At 39.7% G+C, this 25,207-nt stretch overlaps 1 protein-coding gene across 2 annotated transcripts in view; it reads left to right on the top strand.

Moving 5' to 3' along the window:
* Positions 1-3,166: 3,166 nt before the first annotated feature.
* The window catches only part of LOC146547657 (ATP-binding cassette sub-family C member 4-like), a 27,483-nt gene continuing 5,442 nt past the window's right edge, over positions 3,167-25,207 (top strand). For both annotated transcript variants that reach the window (XM_085266343.1, XM_085266344.1), the window contains exons 1-23: positions 3,167-3,393; positions 4,772-4,882; positions 6,390-6,510; positions 6,698-6,922; positions 7,057-7,146; positions 7,323-7,486; positions 7,639-7,764; positions 17,438-17,687; positions 18,295-18,402; positions 18,505-18,594; positions 18,694-18,885; positions 19,878-19,972; positions 20,227-20,313; positions 20,523-20,619; positions 21,261-21,482; positions 21,642-21,779; positions 22,240-22,277; positions 22,427-22,542; positions 22,631-22,777; positions 23,507-23,586; positions 23,681-23,831; positions 23,938-24,057; positions 24,593-24,703. In XM_085266343.1, the coding sequence (XP_085122469.1) occupies positions 3,314-3,393; positions 4,772-4,882; positions 6,390-6,510; positions 6,698-6,922; positions 7,057-7,146; positions 7,323-7,486; positions 7,639-7,764; positions 17,438-17,687; positions 18,295-18,402; positions 18,505-18,594; positions 18,694-18,885; positions 19,878-19,972; positions 20,227-20,313; positions 20,523-20,619; positions 21,261-21,482; positions 21,642-21,779; positions 22,240-22,277; positions 22,427-22,542; positions 22,631-22,777; positions 23,507-23,586; positions 23,681-23,831; positions 23,938-24,057; positions 24,593-24,703 (2,959 nt within the window). In that variant the 5' untranslated portion in view covers positions 3,167-3,313. The remainder of the gene's footprint in view (positions 3,394-4,771; positions 4,883-6,389; positions 6,511-6,697; positions 6,923-7,056; positions 7,147-7,322; positions 7,487-7,638; positions 7,765-17,437; positions 17,688-18,294; positions 18,403-18,504; positions 18,595-18,693; positions 18,886-19,877; positions 19,973-20,226; positions 20,314-20,522; positions 20,620-21,260; positions 21,483-21,641; positions 21,780-22,239; positions 22,278-22,426; positions 22,543-22,630; positions 22,778-23,506; positions 23,587-23,680; positions 23,832-23,937; positions 24,058-24,592; positions 24,704-25,207) is intronic.

The following is a 25,207-nucleotide window of genomic DNA, read 5'->3' as shown; positions in this document are numbered from 1 at the left end:
TACTATGTTGATGCTGAGAACGGGGAACAGATATTTGTAAAAGGCTGACGTGTTAGATTCACTATTCACTATCTGTTTTTCTCACATTATAAAAGCGTCTGGAACATCCGTATGGAAACAACATCCCCGTAGATCAGATCAGTTTTTGACCAGGAAGGTGATGGCGGGATTTGAACCCTTCAGCTTAAAACTTTCCTTTTTGCTAAAGCATATAGTTAGGGCTGATCAGGTGACCCTGAACCCACCCTTAGTTATGCTGCAATAGGCCTAGGCTGCTGGAGGCTTCCCATGATCCACTGAGTGTATCTTCTTCATCACATCGGTATACCACTTTGCCTTTAATTATTAGTTATTAATCTCTTGCTCTCCTTCACAGTGTGCCTTCTGTTATGTCTCTACTATTGTAGGATCGTTGCCTTAGAATATAAAGTGGCTTGAGGTGACTGTTATACATAAAACTGAACTGAATTCATCAGGATCTGTGCAGCAATGTGACTGAAAATGTCTTTGGATCTTTACTCTACCACTTTCCCTTGTTTGAAGGCTGAGGTATGGTTTAATGCTGACAAAGAGACAAACCGCTGTGCATGCAACAATTCCAGAGAGCAACAACCAGTCATTGAGTTTTGCCAGGAAACTTTCTGTAGTTGTGTTTGGGTAAAGCAAGATGTGTGTTTCCGCTGTCTCCATCTGGGTTACATAAACATGTCTGTATTTTCATTTCCTTTTCATCCTGAAGATATTTTAACCCAAATTAAATATCCAGCCTTTCATGGATATTGAGTCTTCTTTTTCTGGTGTCCAGTCCTGACAGATATTGGAACGCTTGCTCCTGAGAACGTGGACGCAGCAGCCTGAAGCCTGTTTTTCATTCTTCCAATACTTGTGTAGAATAAATACTGTAATGTTACCTCAGTGGAGATAATGCTGATATTCCTGTAGATTCATGCACTGTGGGACTGAATTCCTTACAAACGGATCACCTGGCGTTCCTTTTCTTTGTTTCTACAGCTTATGTGTGCTGTTTATCTGCTGCTATAGTTTTGTAACAGTTTTGAGCCATACAACTTTAGGCTTTACAAATCTAATATTAAAATAATTTAATATAATTTAAGGGAAATGCATCTTTCTTAAACCATAGGTTCCAGTGACAAAAACATTAGCGTCCGCTGTTCACTCACTGCGTGGGAACAAAACTTCTTTTTACAGCGAAAAAAACCCCTAAACACAAGCACCGAGTACGCTGCCACGGAATGGGAAATTCACAGAGAAACTTGCGGATTCTTCCACTGACCGCTGCGGCACACCTGCACCTGCATCAGTAATTAGTTACTGATTACTTTTTTCACTTAACTTGACCAACACTGCATGTGGAACATTTATTCTCCCTAACATTGATCAGGAGGAAGCTGGCATCATCTTTCCAGATTACTGGGTTTTCCACTCATTAGTGTCTCACAGGTGAGCTGCAGCTTAGCCAGTCTGACTGCCTTGCACGTCAGTCCCAATTTCCTTGTTGCTTGTCATTTTTATAAAGGTATGAAATTACACTCAACCCTCATTCATAAGTCAGCATATCTGAGATGTTGGAACACATCCAGGACAAATTTTAGTACACTGAACTGTGATTGGTGAAAGCCTGTGGATTGACTGAATGCCACTGGAGGTCTTTTAAAAAATGATTGTTTTCCCTTTTTTGTGAGCTCATGTAGTCACACAGAAATACGCACACAGGTATCGAGATACACACAAATCTTTTTGCTACAATAACAGCCCCGTACCTTCTGAGCAGCTCCTGCATCCGCAGGAAGACACTGATGTTTGCAGAGAGGTAGCTGTTTGAGATGAAGGTGACATTTGCCCTGGAGGTAGTCAGTAATGACTACTTTTTGAAACTATGCTGATTATGCTTGTATACTTATAGTTAAGGAGGGTGAATGCTAGACTCTTACTTGTAATAGAGTATTATCTTGGTGCATTAAAAATAATTTTACTTTTTAAGAAAGGAATTACGAACACAGAAAATCAGAAAAATCACAAAATTAGAAAAAGTCAGATTTTGATCCACCATGCAACACCAACAGTAAAGCATCTGAATGGCAGCAGTTTCACTATCATTAAGCATTAAATGAATATGAAGTCGTTTATTTGTGCTTGTGTAAAATATTCAAGTAGCAGGTTGCTCTTTATTTAAACTTTACCGTCCTGTGTCCTATGTAACTGTAGGTACTTGAGTGAGTGAGTAATTTCAAACTGAATTTCTGCTATTACTGCAGCTCACACACAGAGACTTCGACACCCTGGCCTTCACTTTGGGGTAGAAAAGTAATTTTCAAAGAAAAATTAGATGTAGGAGAGAAATAGATCTGTTGCCTTTTTTGAATTAAACTGTGAGAAATAAATGTAAATATAAATGAATAAAATCCAGATTATCCTATAATTATAAAACTGAAAGCTTTTTGGTAATTGAAGGATATTTTATTTATCAATTTAATTTTTGGTTTTACTATGGACCCACAATATTTTTTTTTTTGGTTTTTTTGTTTTGTTTTGTTTGTTTGTTTGTTTGTTTGTTTGTTTGTTTGTTTTGGGTGGTGTAAAATAAATTCAGAGTATTGGAAAAACAGGAACTTTTCTGTCCTTCAGTTGTTTATCTATCACTAAAATACTTTGGTGCAGGATGAATGGCCAGGGGAGAGATCCTTGTTAGTAGAAAAAGATGCAAAACGTATTAATATACAGTTAAAAGTCCATCATTTATGTCCTCCTTTACATTGTCCAAAGCAGTTCAGCAGTCCGGATTGGAGTCGTTGTCGGCCGATTTTGTAGTGACGCACGGTTCGCGGACTTCGTTCGGAAGTTTCTGTGTGTGAAAGCAAAACATCCATGCGTCCGTCTGTTTTCTTCCGGGTCTCGGTTGTGCTGGATCCTGTACCAGTGGTCAGAAGTCGAGAGGCTGTGTAAACCCTGAGGTGTTAGGAAAGCAGACATATTTTAATAATGCTGCACAGGTAGAGCTAGACTGAAAAGATCACATGACTCCCTTACTTTTTAAGTTCCAAACACGACATCCTCTAGTCCTGTAGTAATAATAATATTAATAATAATAATAATAAAGTTTCACTTTCCTTTTCAATTTGCACTGATGGTCGTGTAGGTGGAGTTACGTGAAGCGATCTTAAATAACTTAAACGGCTAAATTCCAGCCTGAACAGTTATTGGTTGAGCTTTACATAACTTCCACTTACTACACGGACCGAATGAAGTGGAGCGTACAGCGTGCAGAGATGCGCCCGGCTGAGCTATCCCCAGTATGACCATGGAGGTGACAAGCACGGGCGGCAGGCACAACCCGCTGGCAACTGCCAGCTTTTTTTCAAGAGTTTTTTTGTGGTAAGTGTGATTTCACGGCGTGATCTAACTCTGACCGAGCGGTGAGGTAATCAGTTAAGAACAACAAACTGCTGATTTCATGCATACATGTTTGTATATCGTTTTAATTGTGGTTTTTCTGAGTTAACTAGAACTATGAACCCGTTTACAAGGGGATTTAATCTGTGCCAGGATGCATTTTTAATTGAAAAAAATAGTTTCTCATAACTTGATCACGCATTGAAAAATCAATAGGATTAGCCCATCCCAGCAATGCTGTGCCCCACGGACCACATGAGGCAAGCAAGAAATACTTCAGAATTTATTCAAAAGCCGGTGTTTACATGCTTCAGACCATAATAGTGGAAACTGAGACTGATTACTTTAATTCAAAGTGGGTAGAATCACTTCCATACACTGAAAAAACAAAACAAAACAAAAAACTCCTGGGTTATTTTATTAGGTCATAAAAAATACTAAATCCACAGAAAGTATGTGCAGCTTTTCGCTGTGTGTATTATTTCTGTGCATTTATTTGTGGAATAGATTTTGAACAGCAGAGTTGAGTCAGGTAGCTCTGGACTTGTTTGAGTTTTTCAACCATAACTCATGAATGGGAAAAGCAATTGTAGGCTTTAATGTAGCCCTCATGGTTTAAACTGGCTTAATACATAGTATGAGTACCACACAAACAAATACTACATAGATATGTGGTTGGTCTTTTGATGTCTATATTGAAAGCATTGAGTAACTGAGTAATAACTCACCTTCAGAATGTTCAAAGTGCACTTCTTTCTAGATACCAAGGGAGGCTTCACTACACATGACCAGAGAATTATTAAACTGGGAGAAGCAGAAAACTTTGCTATGTTGTTTCTGATACGTCTGCTTTTCCCCTCTGCTAACCTGACATACACTGAATGTCATACACTGAGACACCAGGCTATGCAAACAGGTGCTTATTAACAGGTGCTTTTACTGCCAGAAAAACACAGCGTTAAATTAAGATGAACTGTCCCATTATACTGTTTTTTTATTCTCTTAAAGTTAAAGTTGGGTGTTTTTTTTATTGTTAGTATTTTTTTGAAAAACGTGGTGGATATGGGATGGTGTGTGTGTGAGTGTGTGTGTCCAGGGAAGGCGGACTTTGACGGGCATGCTAATGTGTGTGATTTAAGCCAAGTTGATCTGTAAAGCTAATTTTTTAAAACCCAGACATCAGTAAAATATCATAAGTACAAAAAGCCGAGCAAACTTTTTTTGCTTTTTATCGTGGGGTATCGTGTGTAGAATTCTGAGGTGGAAAATGAATCGAATCCTTCTTTTGGAATAAGGCCGAAATATGGAAAAATGAGGGACAGGTGAAGCGCCATGAATACTTTCTGTCTTTCTATTTCAGCTGGTTAACCCCTTTGCTGCAGCTTGGCCAAAAGCGAAGACTTGAGGAAAATGATATGTATAGCATCCTTAAAGAGGATCAGTCTGAAGCCCTGGGAGAGGAGCTACAGAGGTACTACACTGCTGTGTTGCATTATTGGATCACTAACAAAAGTCAAATCTGAGAGACTGAGAAGATGATGGCTCAGACATAGGTCCTTACAATTTTCTATGACCAGTTTGAGAAGAGATTTATTTTTGAGTCAATGAGTAATGTGGTTATGCATACTACCCAAATAACCCATTTCACAACATGTGATTTAGTCAAATATTGCCTTGAATAACATTAAAAAATTCTTCTACCCAGGAAAGTTATGGGTTAAGACCCTATGGTTTTGTTGTCACTTCCTTTACATGTAGCTGGATGGTTGGCCTAGCACCAGAGGTTTTTGAGCTCTTGATCACTTTTAGTACTATTTATGAACTGGTCTTTTAAGCAGTCCAGAAGAAGAAGCGTTGTTATCTATTTATGATGCAAAAAAAGTCATTTCTGGCCAGTCTACCACAGTAGAATAATACCCCAAAATATTTTTCTGGAGTCTGCCATCTATTGATGATATTTCTGTTTGTATTCACCTCTTCAGGGGTTCATTTCCCCTGGTGAATTGTACAAATATGATCTGTAGACAAGCAGGTAGCTGTTGGTGCTTTGCCAGGAGAGACTGCATGCTTGTTCAGTAGCTGTGTGTTTCTTTGAATTGCCAGGGAGTGCTGCCGTAGTGTGAGTCACACCTGATGTGTTATTCTGACAGGTCAATCTACTTATTCCTGTTTGATGTATTAACTCCTTTCACAACAGGCCAAACCCAACCTTAGGCCTCCCTGAAACATGCCGATGCTCCCAACAGGCATCCTGTCACTAAAAATAACACTAAAAGTTCAACAGAAAGAGCTGTAATAAAGCTCATTACTTTTAAATAATTCAGTTCCATTTTATCACAACAACAGCCAACTTAAAGCACCTTGTATTGTAAGGTAAGACCCCATAATACTACAGAGAAAACCTTAACAAGTCAGTGACCCCCTTTGAGCAAGCAGTTGGTGATGGTAGGAAGTCCACACTTAAATTTTGCTTTTATTTTTAACTTAGTTTTAATAGTTTTTAATAGTAATTGTTATAAAATTGTTAAAGAAGTAGCTTCTTTTTTGCCACATGTGTAAATGTTCCCAGCTCTCTCAGTCAGAAATGCTAACCAGCTCTCTGTGCCATTCATTTGATGAAGATGTAAGTGGCAGTGTCACTGGTGGATCATTGAATTGCTGTTTGCCATTCCATTAACCTGATACTTCTTGTAACAAATGAGTATGTTGCCACTGTGCGGCCGTATGGTTCTCATTTGGAAGGTTTATTTGCTAATGATTTTTTTAAAATGTTGGTGTGACTATATCCTAAATAGTTACATTGCCATTTGTTGTTCTAGATTGGTCTAAAGATCAATGTTGTGTCTAGATTGACATAAAATGTTGTTTGCTTAACTTCAACTTATAGTGTGTACTTCTGTTTGTACCAGAGAAGTTGTACCTTTCACAGTTACCTCATAGGTTAGCCTAATCTAATAATCTCCATGTTTATCTTGCAGATTTTGGGACCGTGAAGTTAGACATGCTACAAAGGAACTCCTGAAGCCAAAACTCACCAGAGTCCTTATAAAGTGCTATGGAAGGTCCTATGCAATGGCTGGGATATTTGTTTTTTTCCTGGTATGTCGACTGGTCATGTGGAGGTGTCAGATGAGTTATTTGTAATGAAATAATAAGCATGCTAATGTACTCAGAGACCTTTCTTGTAACAAAAATTGGCTCAAATATCTAGCAGCCATTTGAACCCATTTCCTAAAGTCTGGGAAAGGATGAATGTAAGCTTGCATTCATTGTCTTTGTCATAAAGGAGACAATCAAAGTGATCCAGCCACTTCTTCTGGGGAAGATAATCCTTTTCTTTGAGAATGGTGACCCCGATGATCAGAGAAGTCTTGGCATGGCGTATGTTTACGCTGCTGCGATGTCCATCTCCACGCTTGGACTGACTATCCTCCAACATCTCTACTTCTATCATGTCCTAAGAACAGGCATGAGGATTAGAGTGGCTATGTGTCACATGATCTACAGGAAGGTCAGTGAAAAATCTGTACAAATGAAGAGTTGTCAGCTTATCTCTGTCAGAAATATGTTCCGATGGATCCATCTATACTTGTCGGTGTTGTGAAAATTGTTTTTTGAGCAGTTAAGTAAAATTCCTCTCATCAGGCTCTCAGACTCAGTGCTAAATCCATGGGACAAACAACCACTGGGCAAATAGTGAACCTCCTTTCAAATGATGTTAATCGTTTCGATGAGGTAAGAGAATCATGTACTCAAACACATGATGAGATTATTTAATTGTATTTGATGACATTTTTAAACCAAGTTGTGCCCTTAACATCAAGATCTTCACACAGATTTGTAAAAAATTGTAAGGTTTGGACAAGTTGTCCAGCATGTTTTCTGCACGTCAACAATCATGCTCTCTATAGATTACACTTAATCTGCACTACCTGTGGGTGGGACCTCTCCAAGCAGTGGTGATCATTGTTTTCCTTTGGTATGAGATCGGTGCCTCGTGCCTGGCAGGTGTAGCAGCCATCGCACTCATGATGCCGATACAAACCTGGTTTGGAAAACTCTTTGGCATCTTCAGGTATGGACGAAGAATACAGAAGCTGGACATTATTGTTTCTGACGATAACGTTCTTTTATTATGCGCATTGTCTGCCTGTTTTTATACAATTTTGATTAGATGGTTTTTTTAGCCTCTAATGGACACAGTGTAAATGGTGCTTATATTTGCAGGAGCAAAACAGCAGTCCTTACTGACAACAGAATCCGTATCATGAACGAAGTGGTGTCTGGTATCAGGATAATCAAGATGTATGCCTGGGAGAAACCGTTCTCAGCTCTGGTGACTGAAGTCAGAAGGTAAGAACTACAGGTTTTATGAAGAATCAGCTAATTTTTTAGAGGAATTTCTTCTTCTTATAATGTGCTCCCATAATAATTATGAGTATAAACAGTGAATCAAAAACTGTCAAAATAAATATTTTAATAAACTGACTCGTCATCCTGCAGTTTTATGATTTGGAACGACCAATATGATTAATGCTTCGACACATGTGGAAATGAAATGAACTGAAAATATCAGACATGTCTTTAGCTGTCTTTTAAAATAGTGAACAGGACCGATAAACTTCAGGGGCATAAAGAAAGATCATACCACAGATCAGGCTTGCTCCATCAGCCCAGGAACTTTTCTCATTTGCCAAACGAATGAGAAATGTAGGGTTCACATAATGTGTGGTTTGTCTGGAGGCGGAGATCCATGTTGAACCACTGTGCTCTTCTGGAACAGCGGAGAACTGGTCCTATACATGTAAAAATCAAAGGAACACTTTTTGATGAGATTATAGCATCAAGTCAGTTAAACTTATGGGAATAATACAAACTGCTAAGTACCATTTTGAGCTGCTGCAGTGATATTTCAACAAAATATATATTTTTCAGCTCTATAGGTTGATAATTTTCATTTCGATGAAACAATCTGACATCCTTTCATTCCTTACACAATACACAGTCCATAGTGTAGTCAGCATTGATATCCAGCATGATTTTTCCTATATTTTTTTAGTTAGAGTATACAGTTGAAAACATCCTTTGGTGTGCCTAATGTTTTATGTGTGCTTATGAGTCTCCTCATCAACAAGAACAAAGAGCTTGAGCATATAAAGTTAGGCATGTCTGGGAAAATGTAAAGAGATTTCATTAATAGCATGATCTGTATTGGATTTTCTTATCTCTGCAGAGCTCATCAATTTCTTTAAATCACTGCAATCACAGTTTTTTCTGGTAACCTCTTAGGGCCCATGGGAGTTCATATGGATTAGCTACAAGAAGAATTAATCAGAATTAACAACAAGGAGAATTCCTTATTGCTTTGATGTACTGCTCTTAAAGAACAGCTTAGATTTGTATTAATTCATTAATCCTCAACTTTCTCAGCATTGATGTCTGGTTAATGATAATCCTTTATGTTTGCTCTGCACTTTATATGTTAACTGTCACTTATTGTTCCCATCAACACCTTCTGAGATTCTTTGAAAGAAACCCACTCAAAATCAGTCCTTGTGACATCAAGCAGTAATCCATTGTAGCCTTCAAAACTTTCCATCCATCTTCAGCTTAAATGTACTTAGAATAACCACAGAGGAAATTTGTCACTACTAGTGACCAGCATTGAATGGGAGGCTCTGCCTTCTTCATTCTGATTTTAAATACTTACCACGTGTAAGTCAGAAGTCTCTATTGGGGTGATATGGTATAAAGAGGTTTGCTTTACAGAAGCCAGTATTTTAATATTGGCCATGTACAGACAGAGAGTGAGGAAGTCGGTGAAGCTTGAACTTTTGGTGTGGATTATACTCTTGGTGTTCGCTCGCTCTGTGGTAGAGTATCACTTCCTGTTCCTGCTCAAACACAGTGGTGTTTCTGAGTAGCTTATTTGCTTAGCGATTTAATTAACAACTTTTAAATACATTCTTCTTTCATAGTATAATCTTCACGTGCTTCCTCCGAAGCACACTTTCTGTGTACTCACTACCTAATTTATAGCCAAAGTATTCACTCACTGTCTCTGTACTGTCTCGCTAGCCTAGCTTAGCTCGTAGCCGACTCATTAGCACCATGGCTACTTCACCTGTCCCTCCTGCACTTTCTTGCTCATTGTGTCAGATGTTTAGTTACTCCTCGGCCTCCTTTAGCAGTAATGATATCTGTAACAAATGTAGCATATTTGCAGCGCTGGAGGCCAGGATTACTGAATTGGAGACTCGGCTTCGCACCCTTCATTCACCCGCAGCTAGCCAGGCCCCTGTAGCTGGTGCAGCCGAAAATAGCGTAGGCCCCGCTAGCTGTTCCCCGGCAGGTCCCAAGCAGCTGGGGAATCAGGGCGGCTGGGTCACGGTGAGGAGGAAGCATAGTCCTAAACAGAAGCCCCAGGTACACCCCAGGTACACGTTCATGTGTCTAACCGTTTTTCCCCACTCGGCGACACACCCGCCGGGGGTCAAACTCTGGTAATTGGCGATTCTGTTCTCAGACATGTGAAGTTAGAGACACCGGCAACCATAGTCAATTGTCTTCCAGGGGCCAGAGCAGGCGACATTGAAGGAAATTTAAAACTGCTGGCTAAGGGTAAACGTAAATTCAGTAAAATCATAATTCACGTCGGCAGTAATGACACCCGGTTACGCCAATCGGAGGTCACTAAAATCAATATTGAATCGGTGTGCAACTTTGCCAAAACAATGTCGGACTCTGTAGTTTTCTCTGGTCCCCTCCCCAATCAGACCAGGAGTGACATGTTTAGCCGCATGTTCTCCTTAAATTGCTGGCTGTCTGAGTGGTGTCCCAGAAATGATGTGGGCTTCATAGATAATTGGCAAACCTTCTGGAGGAAACCTGGTCTTGTTAGGAGAGACGGCATCCATCCCACTTTGGATGGAGCAGCTCTCATTTCTAGAAATATGGACAAATTTATTAAACCCCCCAAAATATGACTATCCAGAGTTGGGACCAGGAAGCAGAGTTGCAGTCTTACACGCTTCTCTGCAGCTTCTCTCCTCCTGCTACCCCCCCAAAAACCCATCTCCATAGAGACTGTGTCAGCTTCCAAAAAGACAAAAAACAAACTAAAAACCAGCAACAAACAACTTAAACATAAACAATTACAAAGAAAGAACAATACAGTATCCACATCTGAACCAAAGAGTAAAACAGTGAAATGTGGATTATTAAATATTAGGTCTCTCTCCTCCAAGTCTCTGTTAGTACATGACTTAATAATTGATCAACAAATTGATTTACTCTGCCTTACAGAAACCTGGTTGCAGCAGGATGATTATGTTAGTTTAAATGAATCAACACCCCCGAGCCATTCTAACTACCAGAAATCTCGAAGCACAGGCCGAGGGGGCGGTGTGGCAGCAATTTTTCACACCAGCCTATTAATTAATGAAAGACCAAGACAGACTTTTAATTCATTTGAAAGCCTGATGCTTAACATTGTCCACCCCAGCTGTGAAACTCAGAAACCAGTCTTACTTGTTATCATCTATCGTCCACCTGGGCCTTACACAGAGTTTCTGTCTGATTTCTCAGACTTTATATCTAATTTAGTTCTGAGCTCAGATAAAATAATTATTGTGGGTGATTTTAACATCCATGTAGATGCTAAAAATGACAGCCTCAACATGGCATTTAATCTGTTATTAGACTCAATTGGTTTCTCTCAAAATGTAAAAGAACCCACCCACCACTTTAATCACACCCTAGATCTTGTTTTAACATATGGCATAGAAACTGAACATTTAACAGTGTTTCCTGAAAACCCTCTCCTGTCTGATCATTTCCTGATAACATTTACTTTTACAATAATTGATTACACAGCGGTGAAGAGTAGACTTTATCAAAGTAGATGTCTTTCTGAAAGCACTGTAACTAAGTTTAAGAATATAATCCACCCACTGTTATCATCTCCAATGCCCTGTACCAACACAGAGCAAAGCAGCTATCTGAACGCTACCCCAACAGAGGTCGATTATCTTGTTAATAATTTTACCTCCTCACTACGTACGACTCTGGATACTGTAGCTCCTGTGAAAACTAAGGCCTCAAATCAGAAGTACCTGACTCCGTGGTATAATTCTGAAACACGTACCCTAAAGCAGATGACTCGTAATCTGGAGAGGAAATGGCGTGTCACAAATCTAGAGGATCATCATTTAGCCTGGAGAAATAGTTTGCTGCTTTATAAGAAAGCCCTCCGCAAAGCCAGAACATCTTACTATTCATCACTGATTGAAGAAAATAAGAACAACCCTAGGTTTCTCTTCAGCACTGTAGCCAGGCTGACAAAAAGTCAGAGCTCTTTTGAGCCAACCATCCCTTTAACGTTAACTAGTAATGACTTCATGAACTTCTTCACAAATAAAATTTTTATCATTAGAGAAAAAATTACCAATAATCATCCCACAGATGTAATATTATCTACAGCTACTCTTAGTACCATTGATATTAAGTTAGACTCTTTTTCTCCAATTGATCTTTCTGAGTTAACTTCAATAATTACTTCCTCCAAACCATCAACGTGTCTTTTAGACCCCATTCCTACAAAACTGCTCAAAGAAGTCCTGCCATTAATTAATTCTTCGATCTTAAATATGATCAACCTATCTCTAATAATCGGCTATGTACCACAGGCCTTCAAGCTGGCTGTAGTTAAACCTTTACTCAAAAAGCCATCTCTAGACCCAGCAGTCTTAGCTAATTATAGGCCAATCTCCAACCTTCCTTTCATATCAAAAATCCTTGAAAGAGTAGTTGTCAAACAGCTAACAGATCATCTGCAGAGGAATGGTTTATTTGAAGAGTTTCAGTCAGGTTTCAGAGCTCAGCACAGCACAGAAACAGCTTTAGTGAAGGTTACAAATGATCTTCTTATGGCCTCTGACAGTGGACTCATCTCTGTGCTTGTCCTGCTAGACCTCAGTGCAGCGTTCGATACTGTTGATCATAATATCCTATTAGAGCGATTAGAACATGCTGTAGGTATTACAAGTACTGCGCTGCAGTGGTTTGTATCATATCTATCTAATAGACTCCAATTCGTGCATGTAAATGGAGAGTCCTCTTCACACACTGAGGTTAATTATGGAGTTCCACAGGGTTCAGTGCTAGGACCAATTCTGTTTACATTATACATGCTTCCCTTAGGCAGTATCATTAGAAGACATAGCATACATTTTCACTGCTATGCAGATGACACCCAGCTCTATCTGTCCATGAAGCCAGATAACACACACCAATTAGTTAAACTGCAGGAATGTCTTAAAGACATAAAGACCTGGATGGCCGCTAACTTTCTGCTTCTTAATTCAGATAAAACTGAGGTTATTGTACTCGGCCCTGAAAATCTTAGAAATATGGTATCTAATCAGATTCTTACTCTGGATGGCATTACCTTGGCCTCCAGTAACGCGGTGAGGAACCTTGGAGTCATTTTTGACCAGGACATGTCCTTCAACGCACATATTAAACAAATATGTAAGACTGCTTTCTTCCATTTGCGCAACATCTCTAAAATTAGAAATATCCTGTCTCAGAGTGACGCTGAAAAACTAGTTCATGCATTTATTACTTCCAGGCTGGACTACTGTAATTCATTATTATCAGGATGTCCAAAAAACTCACTGAAAAGCCTTCAGCTAATCCAAAATGCTGCAGCAAGAGTCCTGACAGGGACTAGAAAGAGAGAGCATATTTCTCCTGTTTTGGCTTCCCTTCATTGGCTTCCTGTTAAATCCAGAATTGAATTCAAAATCCTGCTCCTCACATACAAGGTCTTAAATAATCAGGCCCCATCTTATCTTAATGACCTTGTAGTACCATATCACCCTATTAGAGCGCTCCGCTCTCGCTCTGCAGGCCTACTTGTTGTTCCTAGAGTATTTAAAAGTAGAATGGGAGGGAGAGCCTTCAGTTTTCAGGCCCCTCTTCTGTGGAACCAGCTTCCAGTTTGGATTCGGGAGACAGACACTATCTCTACTTTTAAGATTAGGCTTAAAACTTTCCTTTTTTCTAAAGCATATAGTTAGGGCTGGACCAGGTGACCCTGAATCCTCCCTTTGTTATGCTGCAATAGATGTAGGCTGCCGGGGGATTCCCATGATGCATTGAGTTTTTCCTTTCCAGTCACCTTTCTCACTCACTATGTATTAATAGACCTCTCTGCATTGAATCATATCTGTTATTAACCTCTGTCTCTCTTCCACAGCATGTCTTTATCCTGTCTTCCTTCTCTCACCCCAACCGGTCGCAGCAGATGGCCGCCCCTCCCTGAGCCTGGTTCTGCCGGAGGTTTCTTCCTGTTAAAAGGGAGTTTTTCCTTCCCACTGTCGCCAAAGTGCTTGCTCATAGGGGGTCATATGATTGTTGGGTTTTTCTCTGTATCTATGAAGCGCCTTGAGGCGACTTTTGTTGTGATTTGGCGCTATATAAATAAAATTGAATTGAATTGAATTGAATTGAATTATACAACAGCTCAACATTATTTTTCTGTGTGAAAACTTGGGTTGCATTGTAGTCATGATTAATTCAGGGTTACAGTTTCAGGAAGAAAAATGTTTTACAGTCAACCTTCAAGTCTCAATGAGTCTTTGATAATAAAGACTTCTTAAGATATCCACAGTTACAAAACTACTAAATATGTAGTAAATATGAAGTAATGTGTACATTTGGATTCTAACACAGGGTTGATTTATGGTGAAATGGTTTGTCTATTTTTATATTTTAAATGGATTTTAAGTTGGGGTTTTTTTTAATGATTTGTAGAGAAGAGACAAAACCCTTCATCTTGATCAAAACACAAAACAAAGAACGTTACGTTCTTTCCGTCAAGCGCAAGGCCTCAGGCTTCGGGGCCTCTGCAGATGCTGAATCATTACATTCTTGTGAGAGGCCCCGCACTGAATGTCCTTAGAGGCCGTACCAAAGCTTTCGACAAACAATTTTTTTTAAAGCTGTTTTGCTAATGTTCTAAAGTAAGGTCAAATCTATAATTAACTGTCATTTTCTGCTGAGTCAAGCTAAATGTATTCCCAGTATTAGCATTCCATCATTACCAAACGATATGTTGACGCTATGCTGGACTGAGCCTTTGGTCAAGCAAACTAACACATGATCTTGGTGTTGCATGAGATACATGCAACACCAAGATATATTGCCAAAAGTTCTTGCTCGTTTGCCTTCACACGCATATGAAATTGAGTGACATCCCATTGTTAATCCATAAGGTTTATTATGATTTAGGAGTATATTTATGGGAATTTTTAACCATTTTTCCAGAAGTGAGGTCAGACACTGATATTGGATGAGAAAGTCTGGCTCACAGCCTCCGCTCTAATTATTCCCAAAGATGTTCTGTCAGGTTTAAGTCAGGACTCTGTGCAAGCCAGTCAAGTTATTTCACATTAGACTCATTGATACATGTTTATTTGGATGTTGTTTTCTGCACTGTTGCACAATGATGTTGGAACAGGAAGAGGCCGTCCTCAAACTGTTCCCACAAGGTTGGGAGCATGAAATTGTCCAAAATGTCTTGTTATGCATCAAGAGTTAGTTTCACTGGAACTAAGATGAGCCCAACTCCTGAAAAACAACTCCAGATCTCACCGCTCCACCAAATTTTACACTTGGCACAATGTAGTCAGGCAAGTACTGACAGACTCGATACACGTACACTACCGGTCAAAGGTTTTAGAACACCCCAATTTTTCCATTTTATAATTGAAAGTTATGCAGTTTAATGTTGCATTGCACTCTGAAGTGAAAGCATAGTACAAATAAGCAATTCAAGTAAAACAATTATCATGGAATCAATTTATAGACCAAAATGTATTCTATAATTCCACCTTTGGCAGCTGAACACACCCGTGGCATTCTTTCTACAACAGAGATCAAATATTCTTCAGAAAGTTCTTCCCATATCGGTTGCAGAGGTTCCCATAAATGTGTGGCACTTTTAGGTTGCTCTGCTTTCACTCTTCTGTCCAGTTCATCCCAAACCAGCTCGATGGGGTTTAAGTCTGGAGACTGGAGACCACTCCATGTTTTCCAGCTTACCATCTTGTTCTTTGTTCCTGAGGTAGTTCTGGCATAGCTCGGACTTTTGTTTTGGGTCATTATGTTGCAATAGGATGAAACCCTGACCAACTAGAGGGTATTGCATGGCGCTGCAGAATGCTGTGTTAGCCATTTTGGTTCAGGGTGCCTCTCACTCTGTACAAGTCACCGAGCTGGAATCCAGCAAAACAGCCCCAGACCATCACACTTCCTCCTCCATGTTTGACAGTTGATGCCACACACTGTAGAGCCATCCTTTCGCGTACGAAGATCCTGCGTGATGAACCGGTGATTTCAAATTTTGATTCATTGCTCTATAATACCTTCTTCCAGTCTTCAGTAGTGCAGTGGCGATGTTTCATGACCCAGGCAAGCCTCTTTGTCTTATTCTGACGTCTTAGCGATGGCTTTCTTCCTGCAGCTTGTCCTGTCAAACCTGCAGCTCGAAGTCTTCTCTTCACAGTTGAAACTGAGACTTACTATGACCATTATTAAGCTGTGTTTAAAGCTGTTGCCCTGTTAGCCACCGATCACAGAAGCTGTTAACTCTCAGAAACCTTTTTCTCACCACAAACTACTTTTTGCAGTACAGTGCTGTTCAGCTGATGCTCACGAGGGCATGGTACCACAGTGTGTTCCAACACTGCTTTCATGCAGGCAGAGGGGGTTGTAAGTAATCCAGAAAAGCTGGAACACCTGTAAGAATTAGTAGCACCAGCTTTCAAGACCTGATCAACCTCCATTGCTGCACAACAGCTTTAAATTGTTAACCCATTTTGTGTTCCCTGAAAAATACCTTTTTGTATAATTTGAAATGTACATTATTTTTCATTTTTTTCGAGAGTAAAAAAGGGTTATATAAGAATCAGTCCATTTACCATCCAGTGACCCTGTTCGGTGATTTTACGTTGCCTACTGTACCACTTCCTGGCAAAAAAGCAGAAAACTCAGAACCACTGTACTGCCAGATTAAAAAAAAGTTTAATGCAATTTGTAGAAGCACAGCGAGGATAAACTTGACCTACGTGTATCGACTAGAGAAACTTCACGAGGGTCTAACATTCAAACTGGGAAGCTTAAATACAAACTTAAAAAGACAATAACAACCACCTGTGTGAGAGGAAATAAAAAAAACAAAACAAGAAGCATCACTGTAAATATATCAAGAATCACATATTATACGTGATAAACCTTGTTAACTCAATCTTTGTAGGCTAATAAATATAAGACCACAAAATAGAAAAAATGCACAGAAAATATGTGATAAAGACATGAAAACTGTGGGAAGGAAAAACACAGGAAGGAAGCTCTGGGAGAACCAGGTTCAGGGAGGGGCAGCCATCTGGTGCAATTGGTTGGGGGTTAGGGGAGGAAGACAGGATAAAGACATGGTGTGGAAGAGAACCAGAGATTAATAATAACTAATGATTAACTCTAGAGTGGTGTATAAACAGAGGGTGAAAAGAGGTTAGTGAAGAAGAAACACAAGCATAAATTAGGTAGGTTTCAGGGCCAGGGTCACCTGATCCAGCCATAACTATGAACTTTATCAAAAAGCAAAACTTTAATGCTAATCTTGAAATCCAAACTGGGGGCTGGTTCAACAGAAAAGGGCCCTGAAAGCTGAAGTCGCTCTATCTACTACAATAACCAAGGAACCACAAGTAAGCCTGCAGTCTGAGAGCAAAGTGCTCTATTGGGGTGATATTTAAGATAAGATGAGGCCTGATAGTTCAAGGTCTTGTATGTTAGTATGTCTTTGCACTCTTCATGGTCTGATGAAGAAAATAATTATTTAGACGTAAGTATTTCAGTTGTAGTCATTTGAGCATTCTTTTTTTTGACAGTGGTGTGACACTCTAAATAAAGTCTTCTGATTTTACATATTAAGCCTCCCTATGTTCTTCTTTACTCCTAGGAAAGAAATTCATCAGATATTAAAAAGCTCCTACCTGCGAGGACTCAACATGGCTTCATTCTTTGCCAGCAGCAAGATCACAGTGTTTGTCACCTTCACTGTCTACGCCCTCCTGGGCAACACCATCACTGCCAGCAGTGTGTTTGTCACTGCATCCCTGTATGGTACAATTAAGCTCACAGTGACCCTGTTCTTTCCTCTGGCCATTGAGAAATTGTCAGAGACTGTTGTGAGCATTCGCAGGATTAAGGTAATTCTGTTCTTTCATAAATTGGAATACAAGTAACAAAACCGTAGCTGATATCTGTCATTAGTACCATAATGACCGATTTACTACTTTTCTATTGTCTAAAAAGTTCAGAGAACTTTACATAACAAAAATCGTGTTGACTTAATGTTACGGTCTTCCCTGAGCCTGGTTCTGATGGAGGTTTCTTCCTGTTAAAATGGATTTTTTCCTTCCCACTCTCACCATGTGCTTGCTCATCTGAGTAATCTGATTGTTGGGACTTTCTCTGCATTGTTGTATTGTCTCTTTAGGTTACAATATAAAGCATGTTGAGGCAACTGTTGTTGTGATGCTTGTTTGGTGCTGTTGAACTAAAATAGAATTGAAATTCATGATGTTTTCCATCATGGAGAATCCATCTGTCAAATAGATCCTAAAGTGATGTCCAGATTGATTGCAGATATTGTAACTGTCCTGCAAAAAAATGGATAAAAGATTGGTGGTGACATCAGAACTCTTTTTAATCTTAAATGTAGTTGTTTCTAAATTTGTGGATAGGTAAAGCAAGAGAACTGTGCTAATTTAGTTTATGTTTCAAAGCACGTGTGTCCATTAAATATCTTTCAAGAATTTTCTCGTCCTGGAAGAGCTTGAAAGAAAAAATCTCGCACTGCCTTTGGAGGGAAAAATGGAGAACGCTATTGAAATTGAGGCACTGACCTGCTACTGGGATAAGGTAAATGTTAAAGTTTAAAACTCATATTGATAATGAGTCATCTTGCATAATTTTAAATTCAAAATTTGTGCATTAATTAATACATTCTTCTTCTTTTTTTAGAGTTTGGATGCACCATCTCTGCACAATGTTTCCATCACAGCAGAGTCACACCAGCTTTTCACTGTGATCGGACCAGTGGGGGCCGGAAAGGTCCGCAACTGACTTACCATTTAGCCTTTAGGTCAGAACATTGGGTATCAAAATTGTGTTTTCAGGGTCACATGTTCATAACATCTGTGTTTTCTTCAGTCAGCTCTGCTCAGTGCCATCCTGGGAGAGCTGCCTTATGACACAGGCACATTAAAGGTCATAGGTCAAATAAGCTATGCAGCCCAGCAACCCTGGGTGTTCCCTGGAACCATCCGCAGCAACATCCTGTTCGGGAAACAACTGAATCCTAAAAAGTATGAGAGGGTCCTCAGAGCCTGTGCTCTGAAGAAGGTGAGATATAATGCTGCAAGTTAACCAGTTCATGTTAGGCCAGCAGCTCAAGGCGAACCGCTCTTTACCCTCTGGTGTAAAATCTTACAAGGTGGGTTCCTACTTATAGAAAATGCTGATTAGCTCCAACAATATGATCAGATGACCTTGATAAAAGCCAGCAGCCTTCAAAAGTCAATTATAATCATATTGATTAATTGCATTGTTTGCTATAGTTTAGGAGCAAATTCTGAAATTTGACTTTGGGACGTCACATCTTTTCTTGAAAGTAAAGCAGTATTAGTTGTGCTTTTCTTTTATGTCTCATTTGAAGTACAGCTGTGATCAGAAGTTTGCATGCACTCATCCCAGGCATGAATGTCATGGTTATTTAACTGTTCTTTTTCTATAGTGGAATGATTGTACAGCACACATCTTCAATAACTTTAAAACAAGTTTAAGCTTTTATTTGGGATTTTTTCTAATCTATGGATCAAAAATATACAAACAACCTCAAATATATACTCACCAATTTATTGGTGTTCATTTAGCTGTATTTAGTTCAATATCACTTTGCAAGTTGCTCTTCAAACAGACACTTTTGGAGGCCATCAATGATCTTCTGGTGGATTCTGTCTAGATATTTTGACCACTCTTCTTGGCAGTTTGTTTAAATTGGTTAGTTTCCTGGTATGGAGCTGGCCATCCTGGGAGAGCTGCCTTTGAAAGCCTCACCTTTGTTCCTCTAAATATATTGTGGTCTAACATCTCAGTCTTTCTCTTGTCTGACCATAAAACATTTTATCAGAAGCTATTTGTTTGTCCATGTGGGGGAACGGCAAATTTCAATCAAGCTTGAAGGTGTCGACTTTGGAGCAGGGCCTTTTTTCTGTACAATCGTTTCATTCTGGAAAAAGAACAATTCAAATAAATCATTAAAAACTCAAAATTATCATGACATTCATGCCCTTGATGATTGTAGGCAAGTTACGCCTCCATTGTTTCAAATTCAGGACCTGCAGCTGTTCCCAGATGGAGATCTGACACTGATCGGGGACAGAGGGGCCACACTCAGTGGGGGACAGAAAGCTCGTGTCAACCTGGCAAGGTACATGGACATCATGTAGTAAGAACGCTACCTAGAAGAAAACTTACACGTATTGTATCACCGTGACGCATTCAAATGTTAGTCTGAGTTTCTAAGGAACCTAAACTAGAGGCAACAAGTAGCTAGATGTTGGGGTGCATGTATTTTTACCCTGCATGCACACACTTGTGCTGTTACATTTGCTATAGTTTATGTGAAAGTTCAGTCTTTTTCCTGACAAATAAGATTCCCCCACTGTGTGTCCTTGTTTTCAGGGCTGTATATCAGGATGCAGACATCTACCTCCTGGATGACCCTTTAAGTGCTGTGGATGCAGAAGTTGGAAAACATCTTTTTGAGCAGTGAGTAATAAAGAGTTCGGTGCTAATTATCTGTATACCCTGATTAATAATGGTGTCGAGAATCGTGCTCATGCTCGACAGTACACACTGCATGATTGAAGTTCATGTGAACTGTTTTAATTCCATTCAGTTCAGTTTTATTTATATGGAACTATTTCAAAGCAACAGTCACAAACGTGCAGAAACCCCCTCTTATTTATCAAAATCAGGTGTATCTGTGGCCTGCTGAAGAACAAGTGTCGTATCCTCATCACACACCAGCTCCAGCATCTGAGGACGGCTGACCAGATCCTGGTCCTCAAGGAGGTTTGTCCCCCTTTATGCTGGTTTAAGTAGGCAGGGGATAAACATGTTTGCATTCACCAGTTATAGTTTGTTACTCTGAGGTGTGTAATCTCTGAGAGTGAGCTCCAGCACACGTTGATCTCCAGTCGTCAGGTGAGATTTCCGTTTCCAAATTGTTATTAATTTTTTAACTTACAACACAAAGTCTCTGGACCAGATGTGTTAATACAAAACTACTCAGTTACAGAAGTTAAGGAAACATATTCATTCAGATGAAAAATCTAATTCAGTTTGTCAAAAAACGCTTCAGCTGGAGGAAAGAGATCCAGCATTATGTAGAGTGATGTTGGGAGGTTTAGGTTTAGGTTAGCTTAGGTGACGAGCTGAAAAGTGTCAGGGATAAACAGGCAACGCGGCTTTGTGTACAGTTCCAATTAAATCTCCTTGATCCCCTTTTTAATGTGTTCCCCTTTACTCACAGGTTCTGCATTTTGTAGAAGGAGCTTCACAACTGATTTTTAATGGTGGTTTTCCAATTTTCCAAATTCATAGAAATGATTTTCTCCGAAGGAAGGCGTTCCTTCAGATGAGCCTTTTTGACTTTTTTGTTATTAAGTACTGAAAAACACATTGTTGCTCATTTTCATTATTTGTTTCTCCAGGGTCATGTCATGGTCCAGGGAACCTACAGTGAGCTGCAGACCTCTGGCCTGGATATTGTGTCCCTGCTGAGAAGTGATGTGGAGGCACATTCAGTTGGGTCATGTTCGGTTGACCCAGACAAATTGTCTTTACGCAGCCAGTGGACGATTTGCTCACATGGGTCACACTGTTCTTCCAGCAGCCTCCTGCTACCAGACAGCAGCTGCACTGATCAGCTTCATGTAGGTATATTTCCAAAAGATTAGATTAAGAGTCCCCACATAAATGGCAGCATTTTGTAGTCACCTAATTACAAGGATGGACAGAGGTAGAAATGAATAGTTTGGGTTAAAATAGACCTGCAAGTCTATTATCACTAAACTTGTTTTATTGTTTTGCAGGTTGAAGTTGCTCAAACTATTACAGAAGAAACTCGAGCTGAAGGAAATGTTAGCGGCCATGTTTACCTTAAGTACTTCACAGCAGGCTGTAACACTTTGGTGTTAATGGTCATAATACTGCTCAGCATAATAGCTGAGGTAAGCCCCGACCCTTCAACACCCTTCCTGCACTCTTTCTGTCTCCAGGTGTTACCTGTCTGTATTAACTGTTATCAGTATTAAATCCCTCACTGTACAATCATGTGGAAATGTCACAGTGACTCTAACCCAGGGGTGGGCAATCTCAGTCCACGAGGGTCGGTGTCCCTGCAGGTTTTAGATCTCACCTTGGGTAATCACCTGAATCACATGATTATTTCGTTACCAGGCCTCTGGAGAACTTCAGGACATGTTGAGAAGCTAATTTAGCCATTTAAATCAGCTGTGTTGGTTTGAGGACACATCTCAAACCTGCAGGGACACCGGCCCTCGTGGACTGAGATTGCCTACCCCTGCTCTAACCTGACTTAACCTTCCCACCCTCCCACACATTTCATGCAACTTGGTTTCCTCATGCTGTGTTTCAAAAATTGATCTAAAGAGAGGTCCGTTTCAACAGGTTGCATATATCCTGCAGGACTGGTGGCTGGTATATTGGTAAGAACTTTACCAATGTGGATATTTTTAATGGCAAATACAGTATGCAATAGCTTAACTTTATACTGTTCATTTGACAGTTTTTTAAATGAAATTAGATCAGTTATCATTTCGTGTGTACCTGATTGAATTGTCTTGTCATCTGACAGGGCAGGGGAGGAGTTTTCTAACAGCACAGCCACTGCTGTTAGCGTGGACAGTGGAATGGATGTTACTAGCTCATTTCGAAAGTTTGATCTCACTTTTTACCTCGGTATTTATTCAGGTAAGCCTATAGTTATAGTAATACCTATAGTTCTTGTTAGAGTCTTCAGGTCTAATATCTAATATAGTCCTGCTGTGTTTACTTTTAGGTTTGACAGCAGCAGCTGTGGTCTTTGGTTTTGCCAGGAGTTTGGTGATATTTCACGGGCTGGTGAGATCAGCTCAGACTCTGCACAACAGCATGTTTAGTGCTGTTCTCCACACCCCGGTTACCTTCTTTGATGTCAACCCCATAGGTGAGGCCTACACAGAATTTATTTTAAATTTAAGAAAAGCGTTGAATTACATCAGGGTATATCCTGCCTTATGCCTTTGACCGATTGGGAGTTTTGCCTATAGTTTTACAAATAACCCAGTCTATTTCTACCAGGAAGAGAACTGGAGTCAAAACACATCCCTGACATATTCCAGTGTTGTCTGAGTTCTCCAAGATGACATTGGCCTTAAACCTCTAAAAAAAGGTGTATTAAGTTCAGTTCAATCCAGTTTTATTCATACTTGGCACTCCAAGTTAGAACAGCCACATAAAGGTGCTTTGGGAGGGAAAAACTCTCTTTTAACAGGAAGAGATTCCTGGTAAAACCAGGCTCAGGGAGGAATGGGGATTTTCCTCCCCACTTTCACCGAGGTGCTTGTCATGAGGCAACGTTTCAATGAATGGTGAAAGCATTGATTTGTATGGTGTAAAGCTTCATGTTCAGAACATAGACAGCATAAAGATGGACGTAGTGATATCACCCACTGATTTTGGATTGTCCAGGTAGCTTCAATGTTAGCGTCTTGCTAGCATTAGCCCACTAGAGCATACAGTACACACTAAGAAAAAGGACAAAAATTACACTTGCCTACATCCTTAACATGATAATGGTGCTGGGTGCAGGGCTGACATATCTTTGCTTTTACTGACTGAATGATTTATAGTCTTCTCTTTATATAATGTTTCTGTTCCTTTCCCCTTGTTTCAGGTCGAATACTCAACAGATTTTCCAAAGATGTCAGCCAAATGGACTCCATGCTACCTATCACTTTTGTGGACTTCTATCAAGTGAAGACTACTATATGTGCTATATACACACAAGACTCACTTAAAAGGATCCTTCAGTAATTTGAGTATTTCTGATTATGCGATGTTGTTTTAGTTGTTTTTACAGAATGCTGGCGTTATCACGGTGGCAGCCTCAGTCATCCCTCTCATCCTCATCCCTGTTGTTCCTCTCCTAATAATCTTTCTGTACTTGAGAAGCTTTTACCTCCGTACCTCACGTGATGTCAAACGTCTCGAGTCAACAAGTGCGCTTATTTTTATTACGATCCTATCATAAACTCATCATTTTAAACTGTAGGTTCAATGACGCTGGCTGTTTAACAGTTTCTCACAGCTAATCTTTTCCTACAGCGCGGAGTCCAGTCTTCTCCCACCTGTCCTTGTCTCTTCAGGGTCTTTCCACCATCAGAGCCCTCAAGGCTGAGGAGAGGTTAAAGAAGGCATTTGATGCCCATCAGGACCTGCATTCAGGTTTACTCTTTATGAACTCTTTATGGATGGTTAAAACTGAGATTTTCTAGCTGATTTTAAAGGAATTTCAAGCGATAAAGAAAACTACTCATAGTTCCAAGTAGAACTGGAATTCTGGATAATTTGCTCTCAGTCTGTCAATGAATACCTTCTGGGAGCATATTTGTAAAGGCATTTTCCCTCTTAAGAAAGGTTATCACAGGTCAATTCAAAGTTGATCATTTGCTCAACTATCTCTCCTAAGAGGCCTTGGGAAGATAAGCTATGCGTCTCCAGCTGAAAAAAAGTTAAAAATGTTGTAAATCAGTAATGATAGTGGAATAATGATAGCGAAGAAGCCTGGAAGACTTTAATTCAGTTTTATTTATATGACAACAGTCACCTCAAGGTGCTTTATATTGTACAAATCGCTTTATAATAAATTACATGTGTGAGATATTTGGGTCTCATGAAATGTCTTGTAAAGTGAACCTGCTCAAAAGATTAACCTGGTCATCTTCTTTATAATGAAATGCATTTTTTCGTCTCGTTGCAGAGGCGTGGTTTTTGTTCCTGATGACCTCCCGCTGGTTTGCACTACGCCTTGACAGCATTTGCTCCATATTCATCACTCTCACAGCATTTGGCTGCGTCTTACTCAGACATGGTGAGGAACTAAAGCACCATGCAGACAAACTGTCTCACAACAGGTGCCTTATATTGTAAGGTAAAGAGTCTGTAACGATACAAAGAAAACCCCAACCATCAGAGGACCCTCTTAGAGCAAGCACTTGGCGACAGTGGGAAGGAAAAAATCCTTGATTTATTTTATTACAGCGATTATGTATGCTGTAGGTATTAAAGGTACTGTACAATGTTTTGAATATCAATCTATCAGACTCTAATTTGTACATGTAAATGGAGAGTCCTCTTCACACACTAAGGTTAGTTATGGAGTTCCACAGGGTTCGGTGCTAGGACCAATTCTGTTTATATTATACATGCTTCCCTTAGGCAGTATCATCAGAAGACATAGCATACATTTTCACTTCTATGCAGATGACACCCAGCTTTATATATCTATTAAGCCAGATAACACACACCAATTTGTTAAAATACAGGAATGTCTTAAAGACAAAGACTTGGATAACGTCTACTTTTCTGCTTCTAA

This window comes from Mchenga conophoros, linkage group LG23, assembly GCF_057382185.1.
Source record: "Mchenga conophoros isolate Kocher_MC1m ecotype Shallow Benthic linkage group LG23, M_conophoros_male_GT1.1, whole genome shotgun sequence".
Classification (NCBI taxonomy): domain Eukaryota; kingdom Metazoa; phylum Chordata; class Actinopteri; order Cichliformes; family Cichlidae; genus Mchenga; species Mchenga conophoros.
Note: the sequence above shows the minus strand (reverse complement) of the source record. Positions and strands in the feature narration are given on the sequence as shown.